The sequence below is a fragment of the Magallana gigas genome, chromosome 5 (genome assembly GCF_963853765.1).
Source record: "Magallana gigas chromosome 5, xbMagGiga1.1, whole genome shotgun sequence".
NCBI classification, from domain to species: domain Eukaryota; kingdom Metazoa; phylum Mollusca; class Bivalvia; order Ostreida; family Ostreidae; genus Magallana; species Magallana gigas.
Genome location: NC_088857.1, coordinates 11,576,531 through 11,591,550, shown reverse-complemented (window position 1 = coordinate 11,591,550; position 15,020 = coordinate 11,576,531). Strand labels below are relative to the sequence as shown.

The following is a 15,020-nucleotide window of genomic DNA, read 5'->3' as shown; positions in this document are numbered from 1 at the left end:
TGTTCACAACACAACTTATCAAGTTTGAAGCATTTGTATTAATAAATAAATATATTTTTCATGATCTCTCTCTCTCTCTCTCTCTCTCTCTCTCTCTCATTGACATTCGTTCACTTATGCATACAAGGACTTCTTACGTTCTGCCGTGCAGGTCTGTCATAAAGGTGAGGACTCTCATTTATTATAGAGAAAAATCTCTTACATGTAGTACCAACCTATTCAACTGTTTAAGTATGTGTATCAGGTTACCATACAAACACTTGACTTTCAACCAAACATTTTCAGTTTTTGATAATTCTCCTCTACTTACAGTATTTTAAGTATTTAATTTGCACACGTAGCTTATTCTTTTTTATAGAGGGGGTATTTTCGCAATCTAAGTGCCAATATTATGAGAGAGAGAGAGAGAGAGAGAGAGAGAGAGAGAGAGAGAGAGAGAGAGAGAGAGAGAGAGAGAGAGAGAGAGAGAGTTGCCTCCCTGGACGCATTTCTATATTTTAAATTTCGCGGGTGATTTCCGTATAAAAATGCCTCCAACATACGAGTGCACTCATAATACAAGATGGCGGTCAGCTGCATGGTAAGAACGTAAACATTTATGTAACCCATTTACGTATTTTATTGGCATTATTTTCCCTTAAAAATGAATTAGATAAGTAAGGTGAGATTTATATGTAAACAGTGTATGTATTTGGATACTCAACTAAGTGATTTTAATTGAGAAATATTGCTAAACACAGCACAATCCTTCGTCTTTGAATACACTGCTTTATTGTTTTTCAAGGTCGATGCAGGTTTTTCAGTAGGAAATATCACGTTGTCATGAATTGATAATGAAGGAAACATTCTTGATTTTGTAATTTTTGGTATTGACATTTTTTTCTTTGAGGGGATAAAAAAATAATACGGCAATATTCTTCCTGCGAAGTGGTCAATGTTTCGATAGTTTTTTGTAAATAAATGTTGAATAAAAATCCCACAAGCTTCTGATTTGTCATGAACAGTTGATATCAGTGAAAAAAAGTTATGTATACACAGTATATATCATTGAATCAAAACAAGCAATTGCCTCATAATCTTTAGTAATCATGGTACAATGATCGAACAATGCAGACAAACAGGATGTACTTTTAATGGTGTTAATTTATTTAAATTCATGAATCAGGAAGACAGACTTGTATACACACTCAAATAAATTGCATTGGTCTGTGTTTTAGATGAAACTTTTTATTATTTACTTTTATTTTTTATTTCTATTTCATAATATTCAGCTGTCCTTTTTCCTTTGTTCTGATATCAGAGTTTTACTAAAAGATTTTAACAAGCAAATAATTGTTTTGTTTTCTTTTTTTATTTTTGTTTTGTACATTCTTAAGATTAGTAAGAGATTTGCGCATTATTTATCTGTGTAGCAGTGAATTCTTTTATTATCACATAGTGTTATAAACATGATAAAGAAAAGTCGCATTTGCTAACTGACCCCATTTTTGGAGGTGTGCCGCTATCTCACCACTGATTGGTCTATTTCGTGGAGGTGTGTTTGATGTTTACATAAAAGTTCACTCACATGTCTTTCTTATCAGCAGTGTGTAAATATTTTTGTAGATTTATACCTGTACTCTGCATCATATTGATGGGGAAATTATGACAACATTCCTTTAATATTTCAAAATGATATGTACCATATGAGTTATTCTTAAAGGAGTATAGATTTGTATGGAAAGAATGATTTTACCATGACCAGGCTATGCTCAGATCACAGGTTAAACCGGGTCCGTAGGACATCTGTCATTTTAACGATAGAACATTCTATCGAAGACTTGTAGTGTAAAAGATTCATTTTGTGTTGTCAATTATTGTTCAATAAATTGGATCAAGGTTTAGTATATTTTGATGATCATCTGATTTTCTTGATGTGGTAAATTTGACAACCATAAAATACTGTAAACGTACTACATTTGTCTGTGTATTCTATTTAGCGCTTTTGGCAGAATGCAGGTTCCGCTAATTCAAGTACATCGCTGAATGCCATGCATAAATGCATAAAAATACCGGTAGTCACATTCAGGAATACGCTAATTATAATCCACGCCAACTTGTTCAAAAAGTCATTTCTGCAAAATATCTAATTGCCAAATACAATACGTTTACAGTACTGTATATGTAGATACATTGTATAACGCTTAAGCTGCTTTTCAGTTTGGCTTTGCAATAATGCCATATACATGTATCCAGATCTCTTGGTTGTGAACTACATGTACTAATACAAGCAATCAGTTAAATATAAAATTAACTAGGGATGTCAACGAGTACCCGGTTAACCGGGTACTCGATCGAACGTTCGAGTATCGAATACTAAAATCGGTACTCGGTTACTCGGATGTATATTTTTTGATATTTCTAAGTTTATTTAATAATGCATTAAAACATTGGTTTTAAAACTTAAAATGTCCATTGCACTTGTACATACAGTAATTAGGATTTCCTACGCCTCTAAATATGCTAAATGACCGTTATCGCCTGTGGCAGTGTTTATATACATGTAGTAATTATCGTGACCAAGCACCTGTTACCTAGCTTTTCTCACCTTTGGCTGTCTTCTACCCTTATTTTTGGCTTACTTTAATGATTTGTTTTCACTTAACATTGTTTATATAGTCTATTATATAAATTAGATGGCACACAGTAGAAAAATTGAACAGACCTAAAATGCCGCCACCGACTTCAAAAGTCTGGTAATATTTTTACAGTTACCAATATACTTCTTCATATTTATTTACACTTTTACCGAGTACCCGGGTACTCTATTGGAAAATCGTCCGAGTAATCGAGTACTAAAAATTGACCGATTTGACATCCCTAAATTAACTTATTAAATGTTCAAAGTATTTAATTTTATATATACATAGCTTTTTTAGCTCACCTGAGCCAAAGGCTCAAGTGAGCTTTTCTGATCACAATTTGTCCGTTGTCTGTCGTTGTCGTCGTTGTCGTTGTTAACTTTTCACATTTTCATCTTCTTCTCAAGAACCACTGGACAGATTTCAACCAAATTTGGCACAAAGCACCACTAGGTGAAGGGGATTCAAGTTTGTTCAAATGAAGTGCCACGCCCTTTTTAAAGGGGAGATAATTGAGAATTATTAAAAATTTGTTTGTATTTTTCAAAAATCTTCTTCTCAAAAACTATCAGGCCAGAAAAGCTTAAACTTGTGTGGAGGCATCCTCAGGTAGTGTAGATTCACGTTTGTTCAAATCATGGTCCCCGGGGGTAGGGAGGGGCCACAAGAGGGGGATCAAGTTTTACATAGGAATATATAGAGAAAATATTTAAAAATCTTCTTCTCAAAAACTATCAGGCCAGAAAAGCTCAAATTAAAATGGGAGCATCCTCAGGTAAGGTAGATTCAAGTTTGTTCAAATCATGGTTCCCGGGGGTAGGGTGGGGCCACAATTGGGGGATCAAGTTGTATATAGGAATATATTGAGAAAATCTTTTAAAATCTTCTTCTCAAAAACTATTTGGCCAAAAAAGGTCAAATTTAAATGGAAGCATCCTCAGGTAGTGTAGATTAAAAATTGTTCAAATCATGGTCCCCGGGGGTAGGGTGGGGCCACAATTGGGGGTTCAAGTTTTACATAGGAATATATAGAGAAAATCTTTAAGAATCCTCCTCTCAAAAACTATTAGGCCAGAAAAGCTCAAATTAAATTGGAAGCATGCTCAGGAAATGTAGATTTAAGTTTGTTCAAATCATGGTCCCCGGGGGTAGGATGGGGCCACAATTGGGGGATCAATTTTTACATAGGAATATATATACTAGAGAAAATCTTTAAAAATCTTATTCTCAAAATCTATTAGGCCAGATAAGCTCAAATTAAAATGGAAGCATCTTCAGGTAGTGTAGATTCACATTTCTTCAAATCATAGTCCCCGGGGGTAGGGTGGGGCCACAATTCGGGGATCAATTTTTACATAAGAGTATATAGAGAAATCTTTAAAAAAAAAATTCTTTTAATAACTATTTGGCCAAGAAATCTCAAATTTGTAACCATCCTCAGATAATGTAGATTCAAGTTTGTTCAAATCATGGTCCCTGGGGGTAGGGCGGGGCCACAATGGGGGATACCTTTTTATATATAGAGAAAATTTTTAAAAGTCTCAAAAGTATTAGGCCAGGAAAGCCCAAATTTGAGTGGAGGCATTCCCAGATCATATAGATTCAAGTTTGTTTAAATAATAGTCCAGGGGTAGGGTGAGGCCACAATGGGGGATGAAATTTTACTTAGGAATATATAGAGAAAATATTTCAAAATCTTCTTTTTAAAGACTATTTGGCCAGAAAAGCTTAAACTTGTGTAGAGGCATCCTCGGGTAGTGTAAATTCAAGTTTGCAAAATCACTAGTGGTAGGGCGCGACCGTGATGGCGGTTTGAATTTTTACATAGGAATATATAGAAAAAATCTTTAAAAATATTCTGGGAAAGTTTTTGGTCCAAAACTCAGTACTTAGTGTGAAAGCACAGGTTATGAGAGTAAAGGTAGATTTAAGTTTGGTGAAACCATGATTCCCTAGAGAATAGTGGGGCCAAGAAATGGGGGGGGGGGGTATATAGGAATAGAGAAAAATCTTAGAGGTACAACTTGGTATTTACCAAAAAATAAGAGGTGGATAAAAATTGGCAGATTTTCAAATTTTTTTTAGCAAGATCTACTGTACTCAGTTGTCAAGATATTTTGATACTGTAATGCTAATTTGATCAGAATTAAGGCAATTGTTGCTCAGGTGAGCGATGTGGCCCCTGGGCCTCTTGTTTTGTGTAAATTACGTTTATTTTCAATAGTGCTATAGTTGTATTAAATTGTTGAATGTTGAGCATTTCACGTCCCTTTTCTTGTCTAATGAATAGATGGAAATAATAGATATGAGATATAAATATACAAACATGTAATGTATTACTTTACGAAAGTGTATCCAAAAAGTAATATTTTTAAATTGCCCAGGTTACCTGTGAAGGTTCTTTTTGTCAAAATTTTCAGAGCAATGAGAGCATACTAAAAACTTATTAATTAAGCATTCATCAAATGAAAAAAAATATCATATTATTTGCATGTAAAATGAGGCCATGTAGAATGATACTAATTGAAATAATTCAGATTTATATCCTAATTAACTAAATCATTTCCATTTGTGAAATAAGAATAAATTTGTGGAGAGATTGATGATGGATTTATTCTGACTCTTGGCTTGAGAAACAAATTTAAAACTGCTCATCAATCACCAAGTATGGTAGGAGGGTTGATCCAAAAGACTTTAGTAATGCCACAAATTCGATAAAATCATGTACAATCATGACAGAAGTTTGTACTTTAAAATATTCACCTTACAGCTCTAATGAGTAGCAAGATGCAATGTGTGGCATTACTTTTTGATCAAGCCTTGTATCATTTATATGCGGCAGAAAAACCCCCCTGGTATACCTGTGCTTTAATTAAATACATGTATTTGCTCTAGAATTTCCATGCATTTAAAAACCAGTTGCATCTAGTATTACGGTATTACCAGTATTTAAGATTTGTTGAATCGTCTGTGTCTTGAGTGTTTCTACTGCATGTTGTCATGATGTTTTCACAGAACTTGCTAAAGAACATTCAGCCCCTGAAGCGATGTCACATATTGAGCCAGTATAGATATGCCTCCTCCAGCACATTCAAGGTAAGGATACCCATTTCTGAAGTCTGTAGTTATCTTCTTTGTTCAGCCAATTTTTCCTACCATCTGGGAATAGTATAGATACCAAGTTTTAGAACCTGAAACCATTTTAACAAGAGCTTGGACTTTGGGTAGTTGTCTCAAAGGCAATGTAACCTAGGCCTGTCTATTTCGTTGTAGGCCACTCAACCATGGCTCTTTGAAATCAACAAGATTTGTCTGGCTTTTGTGATAATACTACTCAATCGATGTCATTTTAACTTGTTTTTTAAAGCCAGAAATAGATAGTTAAGTCCTACTGAAAGTCCAAGGCCCTATCAGAATGGTTCTACTTCATGTCAACATTTATTCTATTATTAAAACTATTAATTTATGTCTTAACTGTTTCACATTGTAATTCGAAGTGCTACTTTCTCTAGTTTCTTTTTAAATTTTAGTTATTGTGAGACATATGGGATAGGATGGTAAAAGTGTGTGTCATGTCATATTTTTCCTTTTGACTCTACTTTTGATTTTAGGGGAAGAGTAAACTTTAGATCACTTGTACAATGTTTCATTTATACAAATCATCTTTTTCTTCTCAATCTAATTGGGAACTGTTTGTCTAAAAACTTAGGGGAAATCTTTGGAATATTATTATAATTATTAGTCTTGTTTTTCTAAAGAAAAATGACACTGTAGTGATGCTTTTAGTAGAACCGCTCCAATTGGTTTTTCCCACTCTGGTTTCTCAGACTTTGCTTTGAACGTCTACTATGTTTACCAGTTTTCAGATCTACAAATACAGCTGACTACCTCCCCAAAGCCGAAGCCGGATGATCCGGACAGCGTGGCGTTTGGTCATTGCTTCAGTGACCACATGATGGAGGTCAGCTGGTCAGCCAGCAGTGGCTGGGGGAAGCCCCAGATATCCCCAGTACACAACCTCAACCTCCATCCAGGTGCCAAATGTTTCCACTATGCCACGGAGGTAAATACTTTCTCTTTTTCTTAGAATTCTTCTTTTTAAGGGAAGCACTTGTTTTATTACCAGTCTTCACCCACCCATGTCAAAAAGCAACTACGGTAGTTTATTAACGATAAAATGGTAAATAATATGCATCATTTGCTTGGGTTGAAAAGAAATACTTTATTAAAGCTTTATTAGCACATCTACATAGACATGGTTGGAATATGACAGAGAAATTTGTTTGGCATCTTGCCCTAGTCTTGGTTTTATACTGGAATTATTTTTTGAATAGCAATATATGAAGTGAAACAGACTTCTCTCAAACTTTACTGGTACTTAAAAAACGAAAAGCTCGAGTTTTATTCAGAAATTGATTATTCTATTTTATTCACTTCTTCAACCCAAGCTTGCAACTGAAGATCTTTAATTCAGATGGTGATAAGTTTTCTTTTATAACAAAGTGATAAAAATGTTTTTATGCTGAAAATTATCATATACCCAACCTTTTACTACACATAACATCACATTCTTTGTCCTTAATTTCTTTACTTTCTCTTTATTATTCTTTTACTGTAAGGCAATCCTTAAAATAATATTTGTTTGGAATTGCTGCCTGGAGGACTTTTTCGATCCAGGAGGGAGGGAGGGATTTTTTCAAACTTTAAGTTTAACTAATTCAAAATAGGTAAAAAAAAAATTCCATATGAAAAAAGTTAATTTTTTTTTGGCTAATAAAATTTGATCAGCTGGGGGTATTTAATGAGGTGTGAGGCAATTCCAACCAACAATAATTTTATTTTGGCCTAATGTATGCTACGTTGTGAAGAAGAGTTTCTGTTGTTTATTTACAGCTTTTTGAAGGAATGAAGGCTTACAAAACAACGGATGGAAGTGTGAATCTATTTCGGCCGACAGAGAACATGGCCCGAATGTTGAGCTCGGCCACGCGGTCCTCACTTCCTGTAAGGTTAAGTCAATGGTTCAAATCTGACAAGAATTATTTTTACTGTCTGCAAATTTTTTTAAAATATTTAATACTACATTATGATTTTTTTTTTTCTGAAATGTGATAAAGCAAATTCTTGAAAAGTATTTTGCTTGCACTAATGAGCGTAGACTTACTTTTTTCTTTCAGACTTTTGATGGAAATGAACTCATCGAGTGCATCAAAAAATTGGTTAGCATTGAAAAAGACTGGGTACCCAACTCTAATAAGGCTTCCCTCTACATCAGACCCACTCTGATAGGAACAGAGGTTTGTCTTGTACATCTTTGACAACCTTTATTTGAAATAATAAAGTTTTTGTTTTCTATGGTGGTTTTTACATGTATTTGAAAGATAAAAAGCTGTATCTTATTTTGTTGCTGCAGGGCGTGTTACGTGTAGATGCCCCTAAGGAGGCCCTGCTGTTTGTGTTGGTTGGTCCAGTGGGAGCATACTACCCCACCGGACTCAAACCAGTATCCCTGTTGGCTGACCCAAAATATGTCCGAGCGTGGCCGGGAGGAAGTGGAAACTTTAAGATGGGATGGTAGGTATAGGGACAGAATGGATGGGGGGGGGGGGGGACAATGGGATAGCTTTATTATGGAGCATCATCAGAAATCCATGGCAAGTCTTGCATATGTACATACTGACCATAGGCAAACTATACATTCCTAATTAAATGGAATTACCGGTAATATCTGCATAAAATTGGGAGAAGCAACTCTCACTAATTTCAAAATCTCACCTTTATTTTTCAGATAGATGTGCGCTATATGATAAATTTGGCTTTTGAGATTTTATATTTTTGCAGTGTTATGCAAAACGTTTGGATTTGCGAAATTAAGTAATCATGTAAAATAACTAAGGAATCTTTAGTACTCATTAAAAGTTTTTCATCCTCTTGAAAAGCACTGTTTTGATTGGTTCCTCACACATGTGTGATGGAAATCTTCCAAATCCAGTTTATGTTTACACATGCATATAGTCATAAACGAGAATTTCAATGAGTTGGCCCATGGTTAGTAAGCATATTTTGGGAGACTAACCACAGTTTCTGATGCTGGAGTAGAGAAGGTACAGTCCTGCTGCTAGATTAAGATGAATGTGGACATTCAGTTGCCTAACTGAATGGATTGAGATTCTGTTATGTATGTATACTATGGAGATTTAAAGAAGCATTGCGCTGCTGTTTCTTTCAGTAATTATGCCCCCACCATGTTTATCCAGCAGGAAGCAGCGGCCAAGGGCTGTCAGCAGGTACTCTGGCTGTTCGGGGAGGAGGAACAGATCACCGAGGTCGGAGCCATGAATCTGTTCATGTTCTGGACCAATGAGCAAGGAGGTAAATTCATAAGATATCAGCTTCTAACATCATGCTTTAAACTTCGCTGGTTTTTAAGTAAACATTTTTATTTTTCGTAGTACATGTGCATTGACAATGGTGCATGAAGCAATTATTGTAGCTCCTCTATGTGATTTAAGATATCAAGAACTTTGTGATCAAAACCTGAGGAAGGTTACTGCAATAAAGTCTTAAGTTCCGTTATATAACATACAATGTGAGCCTCATTATGGAATTTATGTCTGGAAAGGAAAATGGCATAGCTTCTTCAGATATGGTTGTAGATTAATAGCTCTACGTTAAGGTAATCAGTAACGTTTTGCATTGACAGAGGATGAGTTGGTGACGTGTCCCCTGAATGGGTTGGTGTTGCCGGGGGTGACCAGAAAAAGTTTGCTGGAGCTGGCCAAATCATGGGTAAGGCAGAAAGGCCTCTAAACAATACTGCCAAAATATTCTACTTCTTGTTTAATTTCATGTGTACATGTCACTTAGATTAAAGTTCAGTGTTATACAGTTGATCTTAATGATTTGACATTTGGTGCTATCATAAACTTTCATAACTTGTTATATTATGATTTTTTTTTGAGAAAGGTTAAATGTGTACTGAATAATGTGTCTCTTGCTTCATAGGGAGAATTCAAGGTGTCAGAGCGGGAATACACCATGAAAGATTTAGTCAAAGGATTGAATGAAAACAGGGTATGTATATTTATCATGCATGCAGAGGATTTGCATTACATTATTCTACACTTAGTTTAAAATATACCATATTGAACAGTGTATATAATGTACAGAATTGAATAAAGTTAACAAATATGACATGTGTAGAATTAAGAAAACCTGAAATTGTAAGGTAATCCCCAGATTTTTTAAATTTGTGTGACACAACTTGACTTTTAGGTGAAGGAGTTCTTTGGAGCAGGCACAGCCTGTGTTGTTTGTCCTGTGGAGAAGATTCTGTACAAATCTCAATGGCTAGACATTCCTACCATGTCAAAAGGAGCTCCACTCACAATGAGAATGTACAATGCACTGCTAGACATACAGGTAAATAGTGTACAACACACTGCAAGACACACAGTTAACTAGTGTACAACACACTGGTAGACATGCAGGTAACTAGTGTACATCACACTGCTAGACATACAGGTAACTTGTGTACAACACACTGGTAGACATGCAGGTAACTAGTGTACAACACACTGGTAGACATGCAGGTAACTAGTGTACAACACACTGCTAGACATGCAGGTAACTAGTGTACAACACACTGGTAGACATGCAAGTAACTTGTGTACAACACACTGCTAGACATACAGGTAACTAGTGTACAACACACTGGTAGACATACAGGTAACTAGTGTACAACACACTGCTAGACATACAGGTAACTTGTGTACAACACACTTCTAGACATGCAGGTAACTTATGTACAACACACTGCTAGACATGCAGGTAACTTGTGTACAACACACTGGTAGACATGCAGGTAACTAGTGTACAACACACTGCTAGACATGCAGGTAACTTGTGTACAACACACTGCTAGACATGCAGGTAACTTGTGTACAACACACTGGTAGACATGCAGGTAACTTGTGTACAACACACTGGTAGACATACAGGTAACTAGTGTACAACACACTGCTAGACATACAGGTAACTTGTGTACAACACACTGCTAGACATGCAGGTAACTTGTGTACAACACACTGGTAGACATACAGGTAACTAGTGTACAACACACTGGTAGACATACAGGTAACTAGTGTACAACACACTGCTAGACATACAGGTAACTTGTGTACAACACACTGCTAGACATGCAGGTAACTTGTGTACAACACACTGGTAGACATACAGGTAACTAGTGTACAACACACTGGTAGACATACAGGTAACTAGTGTACATCACACTGGTAGACATGCAGGTAACTAGTATACAACACACTGCTAGACATACAAGTAACTTATGTACAACACACTGGTAGACATACAGGTAACTTGTGTACAACACACTGGTAGACATACAGGTAACTAGTGTACAACACACTGGTAGACATACAGGTAACTAGTATACAACACACTGCTAGACATACAAGTAACTTATGTACAACACACTGGTAGACATACAGGTAACTTGTGTACAACACACTGGTAGACATACAGGTAACTAGTGTACAACACACTGGTAGACATACAGGTAACTAGTGTACATCACACTGCTAGACATGCAGGTAACTAGTGTACAACACACTGGTAGACATACAGGTAACTAGTGTACAACACACTGCTAGACATGCAGGTAACTTGTGTACAACACACTGGTAGACATACAGGTAACTTGTGTACAACACACTGGTAGACATACAGGTAACTAGTGTACATCACACTGCTAGACATACAGGTAACTAGTATACAACACACTGCTAGACACACAGAGACTAGTTTACAGCACACTACTAGACACAGTGACACAGGTAACTAGTGTACTACACATTCCTAGACACACAGGTATTAAACTAGTCTATAACACACTGCTAGACATACAGGTAACTAGTCTATAACACACTGCTAGACACACAGGTAACTAATGTACTACAGACTGCTAGACACACAGGTAACTAGTCTATAACACACTGATTGATAAAAATGCTTTACTTTAACATTTTGTAATGTATATACTGTTGACATTTTTTCTCTTTGTTTGTAGTATGGAAGAGTAAAACATGAATGGTCAGTCCCTGTGGAGTAGTGGAGACTGTGGCCTGATTCGACAGATACAGATTCAGTGAAAGATGAAAAGTCACAATCCACTGACTGAAGAATGGCTTTTATTTCTCCTCAGGAAAGTTGATCTTACAAGTAGTCATAGTCTCAGTATTATTTTGATTTGTGTCAGACGCAGACTTATAGTAACAAAAAAAACAAAAAACGGCAAAATTAAAAAAGGTTTGGGGAATTGTTTTACGTTTCCTGTACTTGTACTTAATTGTAGTTTTGGTAAAACATGTAAACATAAATGACAATTCACTCAGTATGTTGGCTTGGTGACCACTGTATATAGAAGCAGTGCATCTGTGATATTTGAGTCTGTTTTTTTATTAATTAAGTGCATATAATATCTGATTATTTTTTATTTTTCTGTGTTATTCGTCGGATTTCTTGCACCGTGTTTTCTGGTCATATTTATAACACCGAGTGATAGATTATTTTGTTTAAAACAACAGTATACATCGATCACTGTAACATTTGTGTGTGCTAGCCATTGAGAGAGAGGTATTGAAGCTAAGCATATTGCCATGACTGAAATGAATAGTGTGTATCGTGTTTCTAGATCATGACTAACCCCTAATTAATAAAAGTGAATCGTACATGAATCATTAACATGATTTTATGGAAGATAATTACTGTAATTTTGTTGGTTCATTGTCTGAAATCCTTTGGTCTCTTTATTTTTTTTTCAGGTTAGAATAGGACACACTATTTATTAGGTTTGTTTGTGAATGAAAGATCCATGAGAGTAAATGATTTTTAAATGCTCTCTTTTATTTTGAGGATTTTTCTATGAACAATTTTTATGAAATTATTAAACTTGCAAAAGTTGGGAAGTAATTTTCCTTTGCCAATGCTCTTAGGAATTGGATTCTGAAAGCTGCTTTATTTTTTAGTTAATTTTTTATTTGTTTGGAGAAAATCACATTGGATTGCAAAACCTTTAATATTGTGTTGAAAATAGTAGTCAGTTTTAAACAACTTTAAAAAATTCATCAAAATATGTTCAATCCAACAGAAGGGAAACCAGTTCTTGTGTAATTTACACTGCTTTTTATTTTTCAATTTTTAATGTTGTGTGAATCAACATTCCTTTAAAAAATGACACTTTTAGATCTGAATTTCAAATGTTTAAGATGAATATGAGATTATGAGACTAAAGATTATGACAATCAGTTTTTCTGAAATCCAGGACCTTTATTATTTACTAGCATTCCTTTACAGAATTTACAAGATCATATCTTTTTTCTCTGAATACTCTGATGATGATGATGTTGATGTATATATCTAAGAGATTTATTTATCAATCAATATTCACAATTTTTGGAGGTTTTTTTTCTTTAATATACAGCAAAACTCGTTTATAGCGAAGGGACCATGGAAAAAACTTCTCTATAGCCGTAATTCATTATATTCATAACAAATTCATAAGAAATCTTTTAGCTAATCTGTTATAAATAATAAGCTGTCAGTTCTTAAAACTAATGTAAGTTATAATATCAATATAACCGTCATTTATAGAAAAATTGTCGACATATTTTATTCACTTCATTTAAAAAATAAATCTGTATAATATAGTACCAGGTAATTTGAGAATTTTATGTACGCATCTTATAGCCATGATTGTTATATGCGGTAATTATATATAGGTTTAAATAACAGTGTTGCCGAGACATAAATAAGCCTTGAATTCGATATATCCATGTTCGTTATATTTGAGTTTTGCTGTATATATTTGATAGTGTACAAGATGTTAAGATGGAATCTCTTGTTGCCATTTCAGTTTGTAGATGGTGCTTTTGAATTGCAAGAATCTCAGTAGTGTAGAAAGTAGATAGATTTTGTGTATGTTTGTAACAGAACTATTTGGGAGGTTGAATATTCATAAAAGAAAACCAAACCTTTTTTGTGAATTATGCATATTTCAAAACTTGCCAAAATTGTTTTATAACGATAAAGATACCAGTAATTTATTTGCTTTGGTATTGGCTTTCATGTAAGTATTACATCAACCTTTTTAAAATCAAAATGAAATTTATTCTTAAAATAACATTTTTTAAACCAATGTTTCTCAGGAAGCGTTGCTTCAGATTAAATGTTTTCTCATTGATTAATAATATATTCATATTGAAAAAAAATAAAATTAAATTTTTGAGTTGTTAGTAAGGGGAAAAAAATATTGTGTTGCCCCTTTTCAGTTATTGTGATAAAAATTGAGAAGCTGTCTGACGCATTATAATCTAAAAATTTTTGGCTCAGAAACTTACAGAAGTTAAAAAAGAATGCGGGTAATTAAGCTATAAATACTTAAATTTTTGTTTTTGGAATAAGTTCACAAGGCGGACACTTGGCAACTATGAAACTGGATTGTCTCAAAAACATGCAATATAATCAGTTTTGCCGTCCTGTTTCCCTATCACATTTTTGTACATTTTATTATCATTCGATTTAATCAAAACTCAGTGTTTAGGATAGGCCAATATCTAGAGGTTTTTCTTATCCTTTTACTTTGAACGGGGTTAAGTATGGAGACTGAATCCTGCTAGTTAGGACGTCCCTCATACGTTCGTAAACCCCACTCCCAGTGTGTGCTTGTTTAGAACTGATTTATGTTACATAGTTTTTGGGGTTTTCTGTTGTAGACTTCGCTTTTACAGAAATTAAGTATGCATTTTTTTATTTGAGAAGCAAGCATAAAATTTGTTTTGAATGAATTGTTTTCAATATATAATAAAGTTTTGTTTTGAATAAAAACGTCTTCTCTTTCATTTTAAGGCAACATTTTGGGATATTATTTTTAATTATCAAAGTATATTTTGATTGTTCAGGTTGTTAATTATAGCATGTAGTCATGAAGACTGTCTCATTGATAAGATAGTGAACCCAATTTATTTCATGAAATATTTATTGGATATACCGGTACAATGGAAATTTGAGCTGATAATAATAATTCAAATTAATTAAAGCTCCTAACAAAAAAATTAAAATCAGTTAGCTAGAGAATAGTTTGAGATACTAGTATACTCCAAGAGAATTTGATACCGAGTTGGGTAAATATATCTATAACTAAAATTTCTGAGCTCAAACTGAAACCATTTCATATCACCACAGTGCTTAAATCCAGTATAAGTAATGTATGCAATAGCCTGGACTTCATGTACGGTAGGTTTAGTTTGTTACTCTGGAAGTACATGTATGTTGATTAACTTTTAAAATACAATACGTATTCTCTCATGTGAGTTAACACTT

General features: G+C 34.4%; 1 protein-coding gene across 2 annotated transcripts; it reads left to right on the top strand.

Moving 5' to 3' along the window:
* The first annotated feature begins 461 nt into the window (after window positions 1-461).
* On the top strand, window positions 462-14,525 carry LOC105326858 (branched-chain-amino-acid aminotransferase, cytosolic). 2 transcript variants are annotated; one of them, XM_011427079.4, is made up of 11 exons: window positions 462-580; window positions 5,637-5,717; window positions 6,481-6,684; window positions 7,515-7,625; window positions 7,799-7,918; window positions 8,035-8,195; window positions 8,851-8,993; window positions 9,325-9,410; window positions 9,627-9,695; window positions 9,897-10,043; window positions 11,710-14,525. In XM_011427079.4, the coding sequence occupies exons 1-11, from the start codon at window positions 563-565 to the stop codon at window positions 11,749-11,751; spliced, it is 1,182 nt and encodes a 393-aa protein (XP_011425381.4). In that variant the 5' UTR covers window positions 462-562; the 3' UTR covers window positions 11,752-14,525. The 2 variants fall into 2 exon arrangements, with proteins under 2 accessions (XP_011425381.4, XP_034308608.2); XM_034452717.2 differs by lacking the exon at window positions 462-580 and adding an exon at window positions 1,474-1,772.
* Window positions 14,526-15,020: the final 495 nt, after the last annotated feature.